The sequence below is a fragment of the Podarcis muralis genome, chromosome 13 (genome assembly GCF_964188315.1).
Source record: "Podarcis muralis chromosome 13, rPodMur119.hap1.1, whole genome shotgun sequence".
NCBI lineage: Eukaryota > Metazoa > Chordata > Lepidosauria > Squamata > Lacertidae > Podarcis > Podarcis muralis.
Genome location: NC_135667.1, coordinates 6,581,566 through 6,605,370, shown reverse-complemented (window position 1 = coordinate 6,605,370; position 23,805 = coordinate 6,581,566). Strand labels below are relative to the sequence as shown.

At 49.4% G+C, this 23,805-nt stretch overlaps 1 protein-coding gene across 4 annotated transcripts in view; it reads left to right on the top strand.

Moving 5' to 3' along the window:
• The window catches only part of CARMIL3 (capping protein regulator and myosin 1 linker 3), an 87,412-nt gene that overhangs the window by 55,548 nt on the left and 8,059 nt on the right, over positions 1-23,805 (top strand). For 3 of the 4 annotated variants that reach the window (XM_028703069.2, XM_028703070.2, XM_028703068.2), the window contains exons 23-37: positions 186-279; positions 1,914-2,012; positions 2,202-2,330; positions 4,624-4,737; positions 6,758-6,933; positions 8,754-8,841; positions 9,805-9,933; positions 10,038-10,101; positions 11,373-11,587; positions 14,863-14,975; positions 17,337-17,664; positions 17,781-17,915; positions 18,894-18,960; positions 20,687-20,776; positions 22,348-22,481. In XM_028703069.2, the coding sequence (XP_028558902.2) occupies positions 186-279; positions 1,914-2,012; positions 2,202-2,330; positions 4,624-4,737; positions 6,758-6,933; positions 8,754-8,841; positions 9,805-9,933; positions 10,038-10,101; positions 11,373-11,587; positions 14,863-14,975; positions 17,337-17,664; positions 17,781-17,915; positions 18,894-18,960; positions 20,687-20,776; positions 22,348-22,481 (1,975 nt within the window). The remainder of the gene's footprint in view (positions 1-185; positions 280-1,913; positions 2,013-2,201; positions 2,331-4,623; positions 4,738-6,757; positions 6,934-8,753; positions 8,842-9,804; positions 9,934-10,037; positions 10,102-11,372; positions 11,588-14,862; positions 14,976-17,336; positions 17,665-17,780; positions 17,916-18,893; positions 18,961-20,686; positions 20,777-22,347; positions 22,482-23,805) is intronic. The other variant, XM_028703072.2, reaches the window with a different exon arrangement.

Sequence of the window (23,805 nt, the reverse complement as noted above, 5' to 3'; positions counted from 1 at the left end):
GCTTTGAGACTCCTTAAAGGGAGTGAAAGGCGGGGTATCAAATCCAAAAAAACAACAACAAAAAACATGGCTTCTCATGCTCACATTTTCACGAGAGAAAGAGAGTACGTGGCTTAAAGGTTTCTGAAACGTTAAGTGGTTTATAAATGCTTTCGAATAAGTAAATAAAACGGCCTTTTTTGCAGCAACTACACCCTCAAGTTCATGTCATTCCCCATGAGCGACATCACGGCGGCCTACCGAAACGCTCCTGAGAGGACAGACGAGGTGTGGCAAAAGGTGAGACCTGCCCCTTCCCTACGGGCCTCGGGATAAGGGGAATAATTTGGTCTCATTTGCATTTTAGCAAGAACGCGGGTAGCGCTGTGGGTTAAACCACAGAGCCTAGGACTTGCCGATCAGAAGGCCGGTGGTTCGAATCCTCGCGACGGGGTGAGCTCCCGTTGCTCGTTCCCTGCTCCTGCCAACCTAGCAGTTTGAAAGCACGTCAAAGTGCAAGTAGATAAATAGGTACCACTCCAGCGGGAAGGTAAACAGCGTTTCCGTGCGCTGCTCTGGTTCGCCAGAAGCGGCTTAGTCATGCTGGCCACATGACCCGGAAGCTGTACGCCGGCTCCCTCGGCCAATAAAGCGAGATGAGCGCCGCAACCTCAGAGTCGGTCACAACTGGACCTAATGGGTCCCTTTACCTTTATCTACCCAACTCATTCCTCTCGAACAATCCTTCAGCACTTGCACTTCTCTGAATTTTGCACTTGCCCCCCCCCCCCAACTGAGTAATGTGTGTAAAAAATGGACATATGGGGAGAAAGTCTGGCTACAAAAGCCTTTATCGGTGGAAATAACACACGAGGGGCGTTTTATGAGGGAGAATTGCTTGCGGAAACGCGTATAAAGTGGTTCCGTTCCGGAAGACTGTTCGACATCCGAAACGTTCAAAACCTGAGGTGCAAAGGGTGGCCTGCAAATTTACAGAGAAAATTGAGAAAAATACAGCAGTACCTCAGCGGGAGCCATTCGACTTCCGAGGTGCGTTCGAAAACGGGAGCATTTACTTCTGGGTTAACGGCGTTCAAGTTCTGAAACGTCCATCAATGGATCAGTTACAGATGGGTAGCCGTGTTGGTCTGCCATAGTCAAAACAAAAAAAATTCCTTGCAGTAGCACCTTAAAGACCAACTAAGTTAGTTCTTGGTATGAGCTTTCGTGTGCATGCACACTTCTTCAGATACACTGAAACAGAAGTTGCCAGATCCTTCTATATAGTGAGAAGGTGGGGAGGGGTATTACTCAGAGGGGGGTGGGAATGGGTGATTGGCAGATAGCTGTGATAGTCGTCAACAGGCTCATCACAGCTATCTGCCAATCACCCATTCCCACCCCCCTCTGAGTAATACCCCTCCCCACCTTCTCACTATATAGAAGGATCTGGCAACTTCTGTTTCAGTGTATCTGAAGAAGTGTGCATGCACACGAAAGCTCATACCAAGAACTAACTTAGTTGGTCTTTAAGGTGCTACTGCAAGGAATTTTTTTTGTTTTGTCCATCAATGGAGACATTCGAGAACCAAGGTACCACTGTATCATAGCTGTCAACGTTTTCCTTTTTTTAAAGGGAAATTCCCTTATTCCGAATAGGATTCCTCGCAAGAAAAGGGAAACGTTGACAGCTATGCTCTGTATTGGGGGGAGCAGCATACAGAAATTCAGGGCGAGAGGAAAATTGAGTTTTTGTGAGGATTTCTTTAGAAATCGTCATCTGTGGCAGTTGTAGCGGAAGAACTTGAAACGAATAGTTTTGGACCTCTGGAGAAATGCCCACTTCCTCTGCTGGTGCGAAGGAGTGTCGCCAAATCCCAGCTTTGGCATGATCCCTCCCCTGTCTCTCCCCCCCCTTCCTCTCTCCCCTTCAGATCCAGTGGTGTCTCCTCAGGAACAACCACTCGCAGAAGTTCCCCCAGGAGCAAGCCTTCCGCCTCCACCAGGGAATCGTCACCAATAGCGCCGAGCAAGTAAACGTTCCCATCTCCCTGTTCGGCACACACTTGCCACCCCTCCCCGCGAATTCCCGTGTGGAATGAGCATGGCCTGCCCGCCCCACGCCCGGAGGGGCTGCTGTGATTGGCTGGCCAGCGGGTTCGGGACTTGGCACCTTGGCGAGGGGCAGGAGCTAATGGCCCCGTGTCCTGCCCCTTCCCTAGATGATGAGCCGCCTCTGTGTCAGGGTCCAGGAAGAGGTGCGGTTGCTGCGGACCTGCTCCACCGACACAATCCAGGAGGAAGTGCTCTACGCCCGGGAACTCATGAAGGAAGCCAAGAACTCGCGGGCGGTGAGCTTCATCTGTTTATTTACATTCCTAGCCCCACAGTTCCTCGGAGGATCTGAAGGTGTTGCGCACGTGGTTCATTTCCCCCTCCTCATTTAATGCTCACGACAACCCTGTGAGGTAGGTTAGACTGAGAGGCAGTGACTGGACTAAAGGCACTCGGGGAGCTTTGTGGCTGATATAACTTCATATTGAAATTGAATTGAAATTGAAATACTTTATTGTCACTTGTACAACTTGTATACAGTGAGATTACACGAGCGCTCCCCACTCAGCTCTCTTAGTCTTAATTCCCCACATTTACTGACGCACAAGGGACGCGGGTGGCGCTGTGGGTTAAACCACAGAGCCTAGGACTTGCCGATCAGAAGGTCGGTGGTTCGAATCCCCGCGACGGGGTGAGTTCCCATTGCTCGGTCCCAGCGCCTGCCAACCTAGCAGTTCGAAAGCACGTCAAAGTGCAAGTAGATAAATAGGTACCGCTCCGGCGGGAAGGTAAACAGCATTTCCGTTCGCTGCTCTGGTTCGCCAGAAGCGGCTTAGTCATGCTGGCCACATGACCCAGAAGCTGTACGCTGGCTCCCTCGGCCAATAAAGCAAGACGAGCGCTGCAACCCCAGAGTCAGTCACGACTGGACCTAATGGTCAGGGGTCCCTTTACCTTTTACTGACACACACCCACCAAACCCGAAAGTCAGTTGCCCTGTTGTTATCTTTTCATTCAGCAGCCTAACAGCCCATGGATAGAAGCTGTTCTTTACCCTGTTGGTGCGACTAATCACGCTTCTATATCTTCTGCCCAAGGGCAGGAGATCAAGAAAGTGCCGGCCAGGGTGTGAATCATCCCTGAGAATTTTCCTCACTCTCCTGAGGCAACATTCTTCTGCTATTTCATCCAGCGGATTCACGGGACAGCCCGTAATATCTTGTGCTGTATTCACCACCCTTTCTTCGCCTTGTCAGCTATTTATTTATTTAAAGGGACGCAGGTGGCACTGTGGGTTAAACCACAGAGCCTAGGACTTGCCGGTCAGAAGGTCGGCGGTTCGAATCCCTGCGACAGGGTGAGCTCCCGTTGCTCAGTCCCTGTTCCTGCCAACCTAGCAGTTCGAAAGCACATCAAAGTGCAAGTAGATAAATAGGTACCGTTCCGGCGGGAAGGTAAACGGCGTTTCCGTGCGCTGCTCTGGTTCGCCAGAAGCGGCTTAGTCATGCTGGCCACATGACCCGGACAAATGCCGGCTCCCTCGGCCTATAGAGCGAGATGAGTGCGCAACCCCAGAGTCGGCCATGACTGGACCTAATGGTCAGGGGTCCCTTTACCTTTACCTATTCGAAACATCCACCCAACAACATTCCACTTTCTATAAACCAATATTTTCTCCAACCCTCCAGCCCGGATATCATAAGTTCATTTTCTTTTTCACACAAAAATGGTTTATAAGGTGTTTCCCGCCTTTAGTAAAGGTTGACAATGATTTTTATGTGATTAAACACGTCAACTTTGCCGCCTCAGCTAAGGCCAATCGTTTTAACAGCCATCCCTCCACGATGAGTCTTTCAGTCTTTGTGGATGAAATGTTTCGCCGCTGTGATCATGTGTTGAAATAATGTTCCAGCCTCAGGCCTTTCTCCCCCCCCCCCCCCATTATCTGGTCCTTTAAACTGGAGATGCTGTTCGGATTCCCATTGCCGATAATACTCAATGTCAGATTTTAAATGACTGTATCCCACCCTTTTACGCTGGTCTATGACCATAATAGGGACGCGGGTGGCACTGTGGGTTAAACCACAGAGCCTAGGACTTGCCGATCAGAAGGTCGGCTGTTCGAATCCCCACGACAGGGTGAGCTCCCATTGCTCGGTCCCTGCTCCTGCCAACCTAGCAGTTTGAAAGCACGTCAAAGTGCAAGTAGATAAATAGGTACCGCTCCAGCGGGAAGGTAAACGGCGTTTCCGTGCGCTGCTCTGGTTTGCCAGAAGTGGCTTAGTCATGCTGGCCACATGACCCAGAAGTTGTACACCGGCTCCCTCGGCCAATAAAGCGAGATGAGCGCCGCAACCCCAGAGTCGGCCATGACTGGACCTAATGGTCAGGGGTCCCTTTACCTTTATTAAATTTCTCTCCCAAACGTTCTCTGTGAAAATGCAGATCCAAACCCAAACTGCAGAAAGGTCTCTGTAGGTGTGTTCCTTGTGTGCTGTTTAATAATATTTTTATTGCAGTTTATTGAATAAAAAACACACGCAGAGAGAAAAGCACCCGCAAAGCATCCTTTCTCTTTTTCTCTCTTAGCTCTTCCCCAGCCTGTATGAGCTTGGGCACATTTTGGCCAGCGACGGTCCAGTCCGGCACAGGCTAGAATCAGTGGCCAACGAGGTCTCAAAAGCAGTCGACAAGGAACTGCAGGTATTGCGAGGGCATGGTCCTGTTCTCATTTTGCTTTTCTGTTGTTCATTTATTGCATTTAAAAACCCCACTTTTATTCTAAAGGAGCTCAAGGGCGGCATACGTTGTTCTCCCCGCTCCTTGTTTTATCTCCACAACAGCCCTGTGAGGTAGGTTGGGCTGAGCAGTTGTGCATTGCCCAAGGTCACCCAGCGAGCGCCCCGTGATCTGAACCCAGGTCCTAATCCAGGCTTCCTCAAACTCGGCCCTCCAGATGTTTCTGGCCTACAATACCCATGATCCCTAGCTAGCAGGACCAGCGATCAGGGATGATGGGAATTGTAGTCTCAAAACATCGGGAGTTTGAGGAAGCCTGTCCTAATCCAACCCTCCGATCTAGGCTCCCAATAGAATATTAAAAACATGATAAAACATCAAACATTAAAAACTCCTCTAAACAGGGCTGCCTTCAGATGCCTTTGTTTGTTTCCTTGACATCTGAGGGGAGGGTGTTCTACAGGGCGGGCGCCACTACCAAGAAGGCCCTCTGCCTGGTTCCCTGTAACCTCACTTTTCGCAGGGAGGGAACTGCCAGAAAGCCCTTGGAGCTGGATCTCCGTGTCCGGGCTGAACGATGGGGGTGAAGACGCTCCTTCAGGTATACTGGGCTGATGCCGTTTAGGGCTTAAAGGTCAGCACCAACACTTTGAAATGTGCTCGGAAACGTCCTGGGAGCCAGTGTAGGTCTTTCAGGTGTTATATGGTCTTGGTGGCCACTTCCAGTCACCAGTCTGGCTGCCGCAATCTGGATTAATTGTAGTTTCCGAGTCACCTTCAAAGGTAACCCCACGCAGAGCGCATTGCAGTAGTCCAAGACGGGAGATAATCAGAGCATATTGAAGCAAGGGAATATAAACATTAATGAGGTCATTGCTGCAATCTCTACCAATTAATTGTGGGGTTCTCTTGACTACCATGATCAGGCATAGGCAAACTCGGCCCTCCCAATGTTTTTTGGGACTACATCTCCCATCACCCCTAGCTAACAGGACCGGTGGTCAGGGATGATGGGAATTGTAGTCCCAAAACATCTGGAGGGCCGAGTTTGCCTGTGCCTGACCAAGATGGTGTTTGCAGAGCTTTTGGAACGGTTCACCTTTGGTTCAACACACCAAGAGGCTCGAAGAAGCCTGCGGTTGCCATGGTGACCAAATAAATGGAGGAGAAGGCACCTTGGGCCTTCGGGAACCGGTTAGCCCTCTGCAGGAACGCCCGTCGCCTTTTGTGAAAGGGCGGGTTTGATTCTTGAGAAAGACGCCCGCCACGTGGCTGGCATCAGGGCACCCCACAATGCTCTTCTCTTGCCCAGCCGGCTGCCCTGCTGTGCTGGGCCCGGGGGTAACCTGAGTAAAGCAGTCCAGGTCCGGTCCCGAATCCAAGGGTTCCGCAATAAGTCAGTCCAACAGGGCCACGGCAGGACACGAGGCAGAAAACCAGGCAAGGTCAGGAACAGGATCTCAGGCAGCTTCTGGCAAACAGCAATGCTGCTTCCCCCGCAACCTGAGGCATGGCCCGACAGCTTTTTATCTTAGTTGGGGTAACGTCTGGTCCTGATCCCCCGGTGACTCACCTCCCTGTCTCGCCCGAAGGCAAGCACTCCTCCTGCGAGTACTCAGGTCTCTCCTTCTCTCAGACCTCAGTCTCTGCAGCTCGGGAGACGTCGGTGGATTACTAGACCCAGAGGCCGCCTCAGCCTCTCCTGACCCAACCGGTAGTGGAGCAGCTGTAAGTGATGGCCCAGCTGAAGGCAACGAGGTCATCCCCGCATCTGGAGCCAGGGCAGGCTCAGGCCCCTGACTCGGCCCAGCTGGTGCTTGTCGCAGGGAAACCTGTGCAGACTGGGGCTCTTCAGAATCAGGCCCCATACTCGGTTCAGATGCCGCCTGAGGCAAAGGATCCGGTGCGGACTGAGACTCCTCTGGTTCCGAGTCCAAGCCCGAGTCCCAGGCCATCACACCTGCCTCTTCTCTCGCCTCTGCAGGTGATCTTGGAGTCCATGGTTTCCCTCACCCAGGAGCTGTGCCCACACGCCGTCCAGGCGGCGGAAGAGCACAACAAGATGCTGGCGGCCGTTTCGGAGCGCGTCACGGTGCCCCGAAACTTCATCCGGGGGGCTTTGCTGGAGCAGGCTGGCCAGGACATTCAGAACAAGCTCAAGTGAGGAGCAGGAGGGCACAGAGGGGATGCCATGCTTGGACTGAGCATGGCGCTTTTCACAGACAAAGCGGGTTCTCTGCCCCTAAGCTACCGCCCCATAAGCTGGGGGAGGCAGTCATGCTATCCGAAGTGGGGCTTGGCCAGGGCCGGATTTAGGTTTGATGAGGCCCTCAGCTACTGGAGGTAATGGGGCCCTTTATATGTCCAGTTGTCCTTTGCCAACAACAAATTGCCGCTGTTTTTTGTGTTGAATATGTGCTGTATGGTAATTTATGGACCTAATAGGTACCCAAAGCCATTTGCACATAACAAAATATGTATTTTATCAAAGTAATTGTTGAATTCAAATACAATTAAGAAGAAGTATATTAATAGTGAAATAGAGTAGTTCTTCGACTTACCACCACCCCTACTCGTGAACAATCCGACTTGCAACCATGGCAAACCCAGAAGTAAATACCGGGTTTACCGTGATTCGCGCACGTGCAGAACGGCGCTTTTCCCAGTGACCCAGATTGACTCACGAACGGACCTCCGGAAAGGATTCCGTACATGAGTAGAGATTCCACTATACAATTAAGGAGAAGTATATTAATAGTAGGGACGTGGGGTGGCACTGTGCTCTAAACCACAGAGCCTAGGGCTTGCCGATCAGAAGGTCGGCAGTTCGAATCCCCGCAACGGGGTGAGCTCCTGTTGCTCGGTCCCAGCTCCTGCCCACTTGGCAGTTCGAAAGCACGTCAAAGTGCAAGTAGATCAATAGGTACCGCTCCGGCGGGAAGGTAAACGGCGTTTCCGTGCGCTGCTCTGGTTCGCCAGAAGCGGCTTAGTCATGCTGGCCACATGACCCGGAAGCTGTATGCCTGCTCCCTCGGCCAATAAAATGAGATGAGTGCCGCAACCCCAGAGTCGGCTACGACTGGACCTAACGGTCAGGGGTCCCTTTACCTATATTAATAGTAAAATAATTATTAAGCTCTAACTTAAAATAATTTTTTATTCATAACAAACTTAATAATGCAAACACATTGGCATTTGGCAGTAACAAAAGTTCCTTTAGAAACACAATTTACAAAGTCTCATAATCTACAGCACGGGTGTCAAACACAAGGTCCGCGGGCCGAATCCGGCCCGCCAGACCTCGTCATGTGGCCCGTGTAGCCGCTGCCGGCCGCCAGCCTTCACCTTTTATCTCGCTTTATTTTTTTTCTTTTTTTGACACAAGAAAGTTGCTTCTTCAGCGCATGCGCGGCAGCCTACAAACCAGAGAACGTCTTCACTCTAGCGGCGCCGACCGTTCTACACAGGAAACCTCCACTTTACATGTCCTTTACATAGTCCTACAGATACAACCGGCCCTTTGAGGGTGACCAAACTGCTGGTGCGGCCCCCAATGAATTTGAGTTTGACACCCCTGATCTACAGCGTGAAATAATAATAGATGTAAATATATGATGCAAACTAGTAATAATTATAAATAGCTTTATTAATATGAAATGAAGTGTGTTATAACTTGTACAATCCAATTGTAGTTAATACAATTCATTTTTTATATAATATCAATGTCACCATAGTAGTCAACTAATGGGCGGGGCCCATTATTTACATCGTAGGAGCCTACACAACATAAAACTCTGTAGGTTTTGTTTTATTTGCTTTTTGTCTTGTATTTTGGAAATGTACATCCAGTGTTTTTCCCTTTAATTTTTTGGGGGCCCCTAAGCTATAGCTTGTAAATTTGTCACTGGGACTGGCACAGGGGTTTGGGAGGGGGGTAAGTGAACCTCTCTAACCCTCTCGATCTCTGATCCCACACCCAGCGAGGTCAAGCTGTCGGTGGTGACGTACCTGACCAACACCATTGTGGAAGAGCTGCTGCAGGAGTTGTACTACGCTCACAAGAGTCTGGTGAGAGCAAGCCCCATTCCGCCCCAAATTACACACCTGGGGGTTCATTTAATCCAGGGCTCAATGCTAGAAACAGTGCTTAGAGGGCATTGGACCAGGCCTCAGCCCTGACCTCTACAAATTGTTACCTAACCAACTCCCCTCAGGGCATGTGCAGAGTGCTTGGCCACCAGCCCTGAGCCAACGCATGGAAGCCTCCCCCCGCCCTGGAATTAGCAGGCAGAATGCCCCTTTCACTATTTTTAGCAGGAGAGGGAACGAATTCAGGCAAGCGTACAGCAAAACTCGCTGTAATTGTGTTCAATATGTATGGGTTCAATCAATTCCACTTACAAGTCTCTTCCCCTAAAAGTATCTCAAAGCGATTTCTCTGTAGAATCGTAGACTTGGAAGGGAGGGCCACCTAGTCTGAACCCCTTCAGATGCAGGGATACGCAGCAGGAATCGAACCCGCGACCTTGGCATTAACAAAAGCCATTCAATGTGTGAAAAGAGCCGTTGAAAATAACTTCAGATGCCACCTATATATAATAATAATAATAATTTACTATTTGTACCCCGCCCATCTGGCTGGGTCTCCCAGCCACTCTGGGCGGCTTCCACAGAGACCAAAAACACACTAAAATGTCACACATTAAAAACTTCCCTGAACAGGGCTGCCTTCAGATGTCTTCTAAATGTTAGGTAGTTGTTTATCTCTTTGACATCTGGTGGGAGGGCGTTCCACAGGGCGGGTGCCACCACCAAGAAGGCCCTCTGCCTGGTTCCCTGTAGCTTTGCTTCTTGCAGTGAGGGAACCGCCAGAAGGCCCTCAGAGCTGGACAGGCAGAACAATTTGAGTGGAGACGCTCCTTCAGGTATATGCTGACGTTCACCTGCAGGCCTTCCTCTCTCTTGCATCGGGAAGGCCTCCCTCTCCTCACTCAGCCCGTAATGCCTCCCCAATCTCCTCCTCAACCTCAGGCCCAGCACATCAGCCACCTCCGCCGGCTTTCCGAGGGCCAAGACAACGCCGCCCTCCTGGAGCAGGTTGGGAAACCCCGTCTCCACGACCACGAGGAGACCACGGACGACGAGCTGGGCTCCAGCATTGTAAGTGGGTGAGCTCTGGGTGGGGAGCCCCTGTGTCTGCAGGCCCCAGGCTCCCATCTCGCCCTGGAAGGGGTTCGCCTGACCACTCTCTCGTCTCGCCCCAGGACACCATGGCCATCAAGAGGCGGAAGAACTGCCGCAGGATCCGGCCCGCTTCTGCCTTCATTAGTGAGTGCGAGAGCTGCCTGCCCCCAAACGCCACCCTCCCAACCATACATTTCGCCAATGGGGACGGGCCGTAGTTCAGTGGTAGAGTGTCTCTTTTGCATGCAGTCTCAATTCCCAGTGATGCCAGCTAGAGCTGGAAAACCCTGGCCAGTGTAGGCCAGGGATAGCCAATGTGGCGCCCTCTGGAAGATAGAGGGCTCCAGCTCGCATCCTGACTGTTCGCCGTGCTGGCAGGGGCTGATGGAGATCTGGGTCCCAACATCTGGAGCATTGGCTACCCCTGGTGTACCCCTGGGTCCCCAGTTGCTGGACTACAACTCCCATCATCCATGTCTGTTGGCTAAGCGGTCCGTGGACGATGGTCGTTGTAGTCCAAGCAATGTCACAGAACCCAAGGTTGAACTCGCTCCAAATGTCAATAAATTCCACCCCCAACCCAATCTGCATCTATAAGCAGTCCGCTCATGTGTTGTGAGTGTTGTCCTGTCGTCAATCCATTGATTAAAGGGGATCATATTTTTTTATTCCTCCAGCTCATCAATAACGCTCCATTGGCCAAATTCCCACTGTGGAATATAACAACACAATAAAATTCAGAACAGAAACATTTAATTGCACTTTCTTTTTTTCCTGAAATCCAATTGAAAATCTTTAATGAATTCAACAAAGCTAATGAACTTGATGCGGTCATTCTAGCTCTTTGACACCTGATAGTCATTTAATAATAATAATAATAATAATAATAATAATAATAATAATAATACAGTGGTACCTCGGGTTACATATGCTTCAGGTTACATACGCTTCATGTTACAGACTCCGCTAACCCAGAAATAGTGCTTCAGGTTAAGAACTTTGCTTCAGGATAAGAACAGAAATCGTGCTCTGGCAGCGCGGCAGCAGCAGGAGGCCCCATTAGCTAAAGTGGTGCTTCAGGTTAAGAACAGATCTCTGGAACGAATTAAGTACTTAACCCGAGGTACCACTGTAATAATAATAATAATAATAATAATTTATTATTTATACCCCGCCCATCTGGCTGGGTTTCTCCAGCCACTTTGGGCAGCTTCCAACCTCCAGCCTGCCCCCTAGGTAATTCCACTACCCCCCACTTTGAGAACTGCTGCTGCAGCCAAAGCCCATCACCGTTTCTTCCATTGCATCTGAAAATGCCCACCTCATTGCAAGGCACGCTTCCCCCCCCCCCCCGTCCCTCCCCTCTAAGTGGTATAGTCTTCCCAACCAGACAGACCCCCATCCTCCTCTTGCAGGTGGTTCTGAGCAGGATGGCGACCTGGTTGTGCCCAGGATGGACTCCCCGCTGGGCTGGATCTCGCTGGCCAGCAGCAGCCAATACTTGCATTCCCACAGCACATCCTTCGAAGCGCTCTCCGACCTGCCGACGGAAGGGGCCCGGCTGGAGCACCGCACGCGCAGCCGCCCCCGGCCGCCCCGTGCCGCCCCGCAGGGCAGGTTCCGGCCCAGTGTGAGTATCCTGCACACGAGCCCCTGCGGCTTTCGGCTCTCCTGTCCGCCTTTCCGTTCCTCCGCTTGCTAAGCTTCTCCCCCCGTTGCTTTCCCATCCTTGCTGGGGGTAAATTTGGCCTCTTGGTGTGAGAGGTGGGGCTGCACAATTCATTCCCCCCACCACCACTTAATTTATTTTTTGGGACGCGGGTGGCGCTGTGGATTAAACCACAGAGCCTAGGGCTTGCCGATCAGAAGGTCGGTGGTTCGAATCCCCGCAACAGGGTGAGCTCCCGTTGCTCGGTCCCTGCTTCTGCCAACCTAGCAGTTCAAAAGCACGTCAAAGTGCAAGTAGATAAATAGGTACCGCTCCAGCGGGAAGGTAAACGGCGTTTCTGTGCGCTGCTCTGGTTCGCCAGAAGCGGCTTAGTCAGGCTGGCCACATGACCCGGAAGCTGTACGCCGGCTCCCTCGGCCAATAAAGCGAGATGAGCGTCACAACCCCAGAGTCAGTCACGACTGGAGCTAACAGTCAGGGGTCCCTTTACCTTTACTAATTTATTTATTATTAATGTTGCAATACATATTTGAAATCTTTACATATTGATGCATATACATTATATTCGTAAATTCACATTTCCACATTTCATTATGTACCAACATTTATCCACTTCTTATTTCTTACCCTGTGTCTTCCCTCTACCCATGCGTGACGTCCTTGTTATTATTTTGTAACTTTATTATTGAGATTGTAATTTTGTATCTTAATAGTTAAATATTCAATCTTCTATATCTGCTTAGCTTAGCTTAGTTTAGCTTAGCTTAGCTTAACTTTGTGAAATCAGTCTATACAGCGGTACCTCGGGTTACATACGCTTCAGGTTACATATGCTTCAGGTTACAGACTCCGCTAACCCAGAAATAGTGCTTCAGGTTAAGAACTTTGCTTCTGGATGAGAACGGAAATCGTGCTCCGGCGGCAGCGGGAGGCCCCATTAGCTAAAGTGGGGCTTCAAGTTAAGAACAGTTTCAGGTTAAGTATGGACCTCCGGAACGAATTAAGTACTTAACCCGAGGTACCACTGTACATATCAATAAATTCTTGTTGCAGCATCTTTTGGTTATGTATTCTTCTACACATTTCCATTCCTGTTTGAGATTTTGATTAGATTGCATTCTAATGGTTGCACAACTCCTTAAGGCCTTTGCAACTTGACTGATCTCGTGCCTAATGCTATCATGTGGCGGCTCAGATCCCAGCTCAGCCCCGCCTTCCCACCCTCTGAAGCCCCCATTTGGGGGCTTTCTGCTGGATTCGGCCGGCAGAAGAGTCCCAGCAGAGGGGCACCTCTGCCCCATCCACACACACCAGCCTGACACAAAGGTCTCTCGATTTCTCTGTTTGTCGCCTCCCTCGTTTCCTGTCCTCAACCAGTTGAATTCACCCCACTTTCCACTCACTTAGCTTCTTCATTTTCTTCCTTTTTAAAAAAAGTTTTTATTCATACTTCTCGAGTTTATACGTTTCGTTAATTTTACGGTCATTGTAACCTTTCATAGTTTGACTTCCTCCCCCCTCTTTCTGCGGCTCCTTAAATTTATTTTTTAATACCTTCTGCATAGCCCAATTCATTTAATTTGCTCATTTTATGATCTAATTTAAATATATGCTCTTATGAAACTGCAGGTTATTACAATAATCCTGCCAGTGTTTTTTAATCTGTTAGCAATTTATCTGTGAATATTTCACAAACCATTTCCATTCATTTATTTTAAAAAGTTTGTTATCTTGATTTCTTATTCTTCCGGTAAGTTTCACCATTTCTGCATATTCCATAAGTTTCTGTATCCATTCTTCCTTTGCTGGGACTTCTGCTTCTTTCCATTTGGGGGCAAATAGTATTCTTGCTGCTGTAGTAGCATACATGAATAAATTTCTATACAATTTAGATAGTTCTGTCCCTGTAATTCCCAAAGGAAATTGTGGGATGTGATTTTTTTAACAAAGGTTATTTTCAACATCCTTTTCAATTCATTATATATCATTTCCCAGTAAGCTTTAATCTTATTATAAGACTATCACACAAGACCACCACCTCATTAATTTCCTCTGCCTTATTCCCATTTTATATTCATTTGCCCATTTGTAGGTTCTGTAGGTTCCCCTCTTGTTACCTTTGTTCTCCCATTCTATGTATTCTTTTTAACGAATCCATGCGCTTCTTTCCTCTTCCTCATTCATTCCCATTTTCCAACTTTCGGTCCGTTCACCCTTTGAACCAAACCGAACTCTAGAACAATACAAATCGGATGTACCTTTTTCAAACCTTCCTAGACAGGAAGTCTCGTCCACTGAAGGTGGGACTTCCTCTTTCCCTTTAGACTTATTGTCAGAGCTGCCCTAGGTCCCAGCTCACAAAGGACCAACGCCACTTTGTTGTTATATACAAAAGTCTTTATTGAAGTTCAGTTTCTCTTTCACAGCCGCGGCGCGCAGCTCTATGTCTCAACCTCTAGACCGCCGAAGCTCCGTCTGAATCTCCTCCCCCCAGACACCAGTTTAAGACTCTAGCCTTGCTCCACCTCTTCCTCTGCTCTCTTCTCCTCTGGGCCCGCCTGTCCGCTGGGGTCTCGCCTCTCCTAGACTCTTCTGACGCTGAGTCTCCTGAGTCCTCCCCCTCCCTCCGGCGGGCTTTAGGACCTGGTTCCCAATCCGGGTTTCCTGCTGTGCCGCGCGCCTGTACATTCGAACTTGGCGCGCGTGCCCAGCCGGCCACCTTCCTCCTGACCGTTACACTGCTCCTGTCACTGCTTCCCCCTCCGGGGAGGCTAGCTGCACCTGACTCTCCCTCCGTTCCCTCACTCTGCGATGGAGGCGTGGCCACTCCTGACTCATCTTCTCTCCCTGCTGGAGGAGAAGCTGGCCCTGATACATGTGACTCTTCCCCCTCACTACGCTCTGGTGGAGGAGCTGGTCCTGCTCTCCCGCTGCTGCTTTGGGAGTCCCCGCTGGCCCCTTGCTTCTGGTGTGTCCCCCCTGGGACCCCCCTTGCCCTGGCCATCGGCGCCCCCCCTCTGGGAATCTTCTGATTCGCTGGAGAGACTCATGGAATCTCTCGGGCCACTTTCATACTCCCCTACGCTGCCCTCAGATTCTTCCCCTTCGCTCTCCATTTCCTCTCTCCCCTGTGCCTCTGCTCCTGAGCCCCTGACACTTATGAATAAGGAGGAGATGTTCCTTGTGAACTAGGCGGTGCAAGATAACAAGGCATTCATCGTCCTTCCCCATTTCAGAACCGAATCCTGGGCTCTATAGAGTCCCGAGAACAGGAGAACGGGTCGGTGCCCCGACTGGACGAGGGTCTCGATGAATTTTTTAACAGGAGGGTCCTTGCCGACAACACCGGGTGAGCCTCATTATTATTAGTATTTATTTATTTAATTTAATTTAAATACCGCCCTATATCTCGACTAGGGCCAGGGCCTTTTCAGTAGTGGCCCCGACTTGGTGGAACGCTCTGTCACAAGAGACTAGGGCCCTGCGGGACTTGACAGAGCTGTTCTGCCTGGCCTTTGGTTTGGACTCAGTCTGACCCTTATGTTTCCCTCCCCTTATGGTTTTGATTTATGGGCTACTACTAAAATGAGGCTGCATTTGAAATTGTATTTTAACTCATATTTTAAATTGTTTTTTTTTCTTCTTTTTTCCCCCATTATGTTTTTATTGTAATTTTACTGGTGTTAGCCGCCCTGAGCCCAGCTCTGGCCCGGGAGGGCGGGGTATAATTAAAAACGTATTATTATTATTATTATCTGGAGGTCTCAGGTCGGTTCACAGAATAAAATCAAGATATAAAACTACAAAATACCGAATAAAAATAAAAACAGCAACCCTATAGCCCCACCCTCAAAAAATATTTTAAAAGCACATAGGATGTCAATCAAAATCAACCAAAGGCCTGGACAAAACGGAATGTTTTTGCCTGGTACCTAAAGGTGTACAGTGGTACCTCGCAAGACGAATGCCTCGCAAGACAAAAAACTCGCAAGACGAAAGGGTTTTTTTGTTTTTTGAGCTGCTTCGCAAGACGATTTTCCCTAAGGGCTTGCTTCGCAAGACGGAAACGTCTTGCAAGTTTGTTTCCTTTTTCTTAACACCATTAATACAGTTGCGACTTGACTTCGAGGAGCAACTCAGAACACGGTGTGGTAGCCTTTTTTGAGGTTTTTAAAGACTTTGGTATTTTTGAAGCTTTCCCGAAACTTTCCTGACACCATGCTTCGCAAGACGAAAAAAATCGCAAGACGACAAAACTCGTGGAACAAATTAATTTCGTCTTGCAAGGTACCACTGTATAATGAAGGCGCCAGACGAACTTTCCTGGGGAGAGGATTCCACAGATAGGGAGCCACTGCAGAGAAGGCCCCGTTCTCGTGTTGCCACCCTCCGAACCTCTCGAGGAGGAGGCACACGAAGGAGGGCCTCAGAAGGTGATCTCAGGGTCCAGGATGGTACACAAGGGGAGAGGCGTTTCTTGAGGTATTGCGGTCCTGAGCCATTTATAGGTCAAAAACAGCACTTTGAATTGGGCCCGGAAACTAATCGGTAGCCAGTGCAGTCGGACCAGGATCGTAGTAATATCCTCAAACCGTCTTGCTCCGGTGAGCAACCTGGCCGCTGAATTCTGCACCAGCTGAAGTTTCCAAACTGTCTTCAGTGGCAGCCCTGCGCACTGCAGTAATCTAACCTTGAGGTTACCAGAGCATAGACAACAGTAGTTAGGCATCGCCCCCTTCCCCACCCCCTGGAATCCATGCTTCCAGGTGCCATAAGAAAGCTGCAGAGATAGCGCAGGATAGTGCGCACCCCGGAAATGATCTCTTTCAGCTTCTGCCTTCTGGAAGAAGGTACAGGGTTATAAAGACTAGGACTAACCGCCTAGGAAACAGTTTCTACCCAAATGCGATTTTGGTTTTAAATGCAGTGTAAAGTAGTCTCTAAGGGACGCGGGTGGCGCTGTGGGTTAAACCGCATAGCCTACAACTTGCCGGTCAGAAGGTTGGCGGTTCGAATCCCCGCAACGGGGTGAGCTCCCGTTGCTCGGTCCCTGCTCCTGCCAACCTAGCAGTTCGAAAGCACGTCAAAGTGCAAGTAGATAAATAGGTACTGCTCCGGCAGGAAGGTAAACGGCATTTCCATGCGCTGCTCTGGTTCGCCAGAAGCGGCTTAGTCCTGCTGGCCACGTGACCCGGAAGCTGTACGCCGGCTCCCTTGGCCAATAAAGCGAGATGCGCGCCACAACCCCAGAGTCGGTCACAACTGGACCTAAGGCTCAGGGGTCCCTTTACCTTAAGGTAGTCTCTATGGGAGTATATTGTATTTAATTATGGGGTATCAGAGTTTTTAGGGGGCTAACCAGGCTGGGATAGCTGGGATAGCAGGCTCGTTGGCTTTTGAATGTCTGGTGTAGATTTTTTCAATTTTGTTGTTCTGTACAGGACAATGACAATAAAGATTATTGTATCTTATCAGAATTTGCAATCTAGACCCCCCCGACGTCCTTTTTATTGCGCCTCCACAATGGAGAATTTTGAAAAAGTGCTAGTCCAGAGGGGCCCAGTGGCTCTCCCCTCCGCAGCCACTGCAGTGATTGAGAATCACAGAACTGAATGGGACCCTGAGGGTCATCTAGTCCAACCCCCCTGCAATGCAGGAATTGCAGCTGAGATTCCCCTCCGTCAGTTCCTCCGCCTTTTCCCTCTCGCAGGTACCCTCGGACGCCCAAGGGCTGTGGGGTGCGGCCGGGACCCTCCGACCCCCTCCCGCCCCTCCAGAAGAAGAGGAGGAGGGGCCTCTTCCACTTCCGCAAGCATCGCAGCATCAAGGGGGAGCGAGACCCCGAGGACCTGCCCCCCAGCCCTCCCCCGCCACCCACGGGTGGGGACGACCAGAAGCCCCCGCTGCGCCCCTCGGGCAGCCAAGAGGAGGAGAGGCGGCTGGGGCAGGATGGCCTGGGGGCGGCTGTGCCCCTTCCGGGAATGGGGGTCCACGGCCCCGGAAGTGGGGTGAAGGGTCTGCCCAGCAGGGCTAAGCAGGTAAAGGAAGTCTTTGCTCTCGGGAATGGCAGAGGGTAGAAAGCCCTGGGCTGTCCAAGGGGTTCTTGCATCTCATTTGCTCTGCTCTCTTCTCTCCCCGCCCACGCCACAAAAAGAGCTCCAATCCTGACACGGGGAGGGCGGAGCCAGACTCCAAAGGGGCGGAGCTCCTACAGCCGTCGCGGGTCCAAGGTGTGGCCCTGCCCGGAATGGGGCGCGCGAAGGGGTGGAGCCTGGATGCCAAGCTGGAGGTAATTGGTGGCTTACTGGGGAGGAGGCGGGGCTAGGCAAATTCGAGTTGTCAATGGCTGCCGGCCACTTTAGAAGCCTGAAGGTGTTTGCCTCTGAAAGCCCAGTCCCCAGGAGAGGGAGAGTGTTGCTGTTTCTATCAGTATCATCAATTGGAAACCCCTTTGGGGGATTTTTGTGTGAAAACAGATCTCAGCACGTGATAATTGGGTTTGATGACTGGGAAAATACCGTTCAATGGGAAGTGGAATAGTATTACAGTCAAATGAGGTTGCGGGCAGGATTAAAGATGAAAGCAGCAGAAGGAAAATGTTAAAATAACTGTAACAGAGAAAGTTTTTGTAATGGATAAAGATATAAAGGTTTGGGAAGGAAAGGTTTGAGGGAAAACACTGTGGAGATGGGTACGGGAAGTCGACTTGAGGAACAATGTAATTATTTGATATGAAGATTATTGTGAAAGCATATGAAAAAAATTAATAAAAATTATACAGAAAGTGGGGTAGTTGGATGTTGTCATCATGGAGAAAATGTTTTGAATAATTCATTTTATGCAACAGACAGAGAGAATTGGTAGCCCTTTTTCTTTTCTTCTGTTTTCTTTCTTTCTTTCTTTCTTTCCTTCTTTCTTTCTTTCTTTCTTTCTTTCTTTCTCTCTCTCTCTCTCTCTCTCTCTCTGTCGCTCTCTTTCTCTTCACTTCTCTTTTTTATCATTTCCCCCTTTTAAATCTGTCTGCCTCTAAAAGGCTTTAATAATAATAATAATAATAATAATAATAATAATAATAATAAGTATGCAAAAAGGAGAGTTTTGCTGTTGCCTGAAGTTCTGCTTGCGAACTTCCTACTGGGGCCCCTGTTTGGCCGCTGTGAGAACAGGGATGCTGGACTTAGATGCGCCCTCCCCTCCCCTTGGTCCTGATCCAGCAACCAGCCTCCTCCGACCTTCTTAACCCACCTGCTTCCTCTTCCGGTTCTAGAGCGTGGACCTGGGGCGAGGAGGCAGCATGAGGGAGCAGCAGAGAAGGCGCTCTTCGGACGACTCAGGTCAGCATCCCACAACCCAACTACCCTTCTCCATCGATCTTTGCTCCTTCCTCGCCCCCTCCCACTGCCCCCCCCCAAGCAAAAATCTTAATAAGATGCTATGAACTGAGCAGAAGACGCTTCCTTCTGCATCACTCCAGACTGTTAACGGAGAAATCTGAAGGCTCCCTTGGACAAAAAAACAAGGACACCAGCCAGGAATACCAGAGCAAAACAGTAGCCAGTAGGCTTGGTCTTGATTGAAGACTGTCGTGACAGGACTCCCACCTGCCACAAGGTGGAACAAGATGGAAGCCCCGAACAAAAGAGCCCCCCAACTTTTATTAGCTGCTAATCCACATGTTACACCCCCCCCAAACTACATCACTCATACATCACGGTTACATCATGAAAGGGGAGGTCTAGTGGCAGTAATCTGAGCATCCTGGACCCTGCCCCATGGTCCCCCTTGCCCTCCACCAAACACCCATCAAGTGGAACAAAAAAGATCACGCTCTTTTGTCTTCATCTGGGTTTGTTATTTCTGGAATGGCTACCTGTCTGGCACTCAGGTATCAGGATGCCAGGGATTATCAGTCAGGCAGAGGGGCTGCTGAGTAGCTGAGCTCACATGTCTATATGAATTTCTGAAGTTTTCCCAGTGAGCCAGTACAGAGATCCATTTATCAGTGAATTCTTACATTTGGTATCGTGCAGCAAAGTCCCTTTGAATAGATAGGAAGAAACTGTGATGAAGTGTTTTGTGGGGACAAATCACAAAAGTCACAAAAGCGATTGTGCTGGTTTTGGTAGTGGGCTGCATGTGCAGGATATCTGCTGGAGGGGCAACACCCCCCCCCCCACCCTATACATAAATTCCTGCAATAGGATGTTTCATGCATCTTGAAATTTGCCTTGTTTCAATATTAAACGCCCCCCCCCCCCAGTTCAGTTTTCTTGGGGCACTTTAAATCCCAGGGGCACGATTCTGCCAAAATTAAGCCCTCCGGGGTCCCACTGAGCTCAGTGAGGGAGCTGAGCAGCCCATGGGGACTCAAAGGTGCACAAACTAGGCTGAATTGTGCCCCCCAATAATTTTAAAGTCTTGCTTGCAAAATAAATAAATGTATGTACCCTTTCCCCCTTCCCCCCAGAAACGATCAAAACCACGGGTTTTAGGATGATTTATTATTATTATTTTGCACGGGGTGGTGGTGGTGGAATTCTATGAACAATTTGAAGAACTGGGGAGGGGATGTACTGTATTTTTCGCTCCATAAGACGCACCTGACCATAAGACGCACCTAGTTTTTAGAGGGGGAATGCGGGGGGGGGGGGATTCTTTAAAGGGAGCGCTGAGCAGAGCCTGTATGCATCCCAGGCTCTGCTCAGCACTCCCTTTCACAGCCCGTCACTCCCTCCTCGGGGAAAAGCCCCCAAGAGCCGCACACATGCTCCACGCAGCTCTTGGGGGCTTTTCCAGGAGGTGGGGGAAGGGACAGAGCGCGGCCAAGCCAGAAGCTAGAACAGTGAGAGGGAGCTCTGCGCAGTGATCCCCTCTCGCTGTTCTGGCTTCTGGGATAGCTCCTTACTTTTTAGGAGGGGGAAAGTGCGTCTTATAGAGACGGTCTTTGGAGCTAGAATACCCACAACTGCAATTTTGGCCCCACCTTTTAAGTGTGCGCGCAGGACTGCAGCTCTGGCTGAGATAGAAAGATGGACTTTTTCTGTTTTCTGAACCCCACAGGGCAAGCGGGATGGAGGCCTCACCCCCCACTGCAGAGCACCAAGCCAAGCTTTGCCACCATTCGCCGGGCAGAAGCCAGCTGGGACATAGGTGGGCATGTGAGGTTTTGTGAGTTTCCTGGGTAAGATGACTGCCGACGGCTCAGATGTGATGCTCTTCGATGTGATGCTTGGTTCTTGTTTTAGGGAGCCGGCCTCACCCTGTCCCCTAAAACAGTGTTCCCCAACCTTGGGCCTCCAGCTGTTTTTGGACTACAACTCCCATCATCCTTCACTAGCAAGACCAGTGGTCAAGGATGATGGGAATTGTAGTCCAAAAACAGCTGGAGGCCCAAGGTTGGGGAACACTGCCCTAAAACAAGCAGCTCCCTCGTCCAGAGCCCCCTTAGCCTGGGTCTCCTGTGCTGTGTTTGTATGTACAGGTGAAACTCGGAAAATATCATGGAAAAGTTCATTTATTTCAGTAATTCAACTTAAAAGGTGAAACTAATATATGAGATAGACTCACAACATGCAAAGCGAGATATGTCAAGGCTTTCAGGCCAATCAAGCACAGTAATCCCATAGGCATTGAACCAGGTTTTGGTACTTTTGGCAGTGTGGGCAGCTGCCAAAGTCCTGCTGGAAAATGAAGTCAGCATCCCCATAAAGCTCATCTGCGGAAGGAAGCATGAATTCTCCAAAATCTCCTGGTGGATGGATGCATTGACCCTGGACTTAATGAAGCACAGCGGACCAACACCAGCTGATGACATGGCTCCCCAAATCAACACAGACTGTGGAAACTTCACACTGGACTTCAAGCATCTGGCATTGTGTGCCTCCCCGTTCTTCCTCCAGACTCTGGGTCCTTGGTTTCCAAATGAGATGCAAAAGCTGCTCTCATCAGAAAAGAGATTTGGGGAGCCATGTCATCAGCGGCATGCTTCTACTTCTCAGAGGTCCAATATTGCTCTATTTGCAGTCCTTGTTTTGCTGATTTCATTTAATATTCTAATTTTCCGAGATTGTTAGTTTGGGGTTTTCATCATCTGTATGCCATAATCATCACAATTATAACAAACAAAGGCTTGACATATCTCGCTTTGCATGTCATGAGTCTATCTCATATATTAGTTTCACCTTTTAAGTTGAATTACTGAAATAAATGAACTTTCCCACGATATTCTAATTTTCCAAGTTTCACCTGTATATTTACAGCATTAATTCCCCGTTCTTCAGCTAAAAAGACTCTCACAGCGGCTCGAAGGCAGTCCCTTCCCTCAGGCGCACAGTCTCTTAAAAAGACACAGCACGCGAGGAAAGGCGGGTGCGGAGGGAGGAGGAAAAAGCAAGCCAAGGCACAAGTCCTTAAGTTTCAGCCAATGTCAGTTAGCCAATGTCTATCTTGCCCCTTGATGAAAAGCAGTTCCTCCATTTCCCAGGAGCAGAACTGGCAGCCCTGAATCAGAATTCATAGAATCATAAGTTGTAGAGTTGGAAGGGACCTCTGAGGGTCATCTAGCTCAACCCTCTGCAATGCAGGAATCAACAAGGCAGGGCAGCTCCTCCACGCGCGCCCCCCCAGACATCCCTTTAAGCTTCTAGTAGGTAGAAGGAAATATTTTTTTAAAAAAGGATTTGCCACATGCATCTCATTTTCCTACTCCTGGTCGCCAACAGCTGAAGAAAGCTCGCCGAGGGAGAGCAGGGAACAGGAACCCCTCGGAGACACCCCCCCAGAAGAAACGGACGAAAGGGCCGTTGCCGTGGCAACACCGACCTCCGAAAAGGACCGGCCGACGCCGCCAGCCAAGGCAAGCAGCCCTGCTGAACAATGTAACACAACACGATGGCCAATAAGAATGGCACTAAACGCTATTTATAGACTAATACAAATGATCAGAAATACAGCCAAGGTCTCTCAATCTTCTTCACCAGTCTCACGGTAGAATAATTCAAAATTTGATATATACCTAATCTGTCACCGAATATCGCCGGAACAGAGTTTCTGGATAACCAATCTGTTTCGTTCAATGCTTCGTTGGCCAATCTTGATCAATTCTTCGTCAGCCAGACTTGTAAGAATTAATATGAGAAGGATGCAGTTCAATTTGGTTTGGACTCAGTTCTGACCCTTATGTTTCCCTCCCCTTATGGTTTTGACCTATGGGCTACTTTTAAAATGAGGCTGCATTTTAAATTACATTTTAACCGGTATATTAAATTGGGGGCCCCCCCATTATTTTTTTACTGTAATTTTACTGGTGTTAGCCGCCCTGAGCCCTGCTCTGGCTGGGGAGGGCTGGGTATAAAATAATAATTTTATTATTATTATTATTATTATTATTATTATTATTAACCTGAAATTGCAATATACATGTGATGAAACCTGCGTTTGAATAAAATAAAATGCATAATACAATATGTACAACTAAAATACATACCAAATCTTACATGTAAGCAAATACAAACGCTGTAGAAAATATGCTGTGGATTAGTGCTCACATGATACTGTAGTCACTGATGCTAGTATAAAGTTGTAAAGAACATAATCTAGTTAGCCACAGGTGAAGCTAATATGCTGTAAGGGAAATAAAAGAAACAGCACAACATTAACAGCAAGAATGCCTGACAACCAGACGAAAACAGTTGAAAACAGTCCCCCCTGGGAGAGTGAAAACTGCAGGCGAACTGGACCTGTAGTTCTAATTTTCTCTCTTTGCCCCCTGCCCCCAATTCAGTTGAGTTTTTGCCATCATAGAGCTCAGCAGCAGGAGGACAGGAACCAAGCGAGAACGAGTTGGCTGTGCCGCTAGTTTGGCACCATCTACTGTTGTCTCCCCTCCCTTCCCCCTTGTTGTTGTTGTTTAGTCGTGTCCGACTCTTTGTGACCCCCTGGACCAGAGCATGCCAGGCACTCCTGTCTCCCACTGCCTCCCGCAGTTTGGTCAAACTCATGCTGGTAGCTTCGAGAACACTGTCCCACCATCTCGTCCTCTGTTGTCCCCTTCTCCTTGGGCCCTCCATCTTTCCCAGCATCAGTGTCTTCTTCAGGGAGTCTTCTCTTCTCATGAGGTGGCCAAAGTATTGGAGCCTCAGCTTCAGGATCTGTCCTTCCAGTGAGCACTCAGGGCTGAT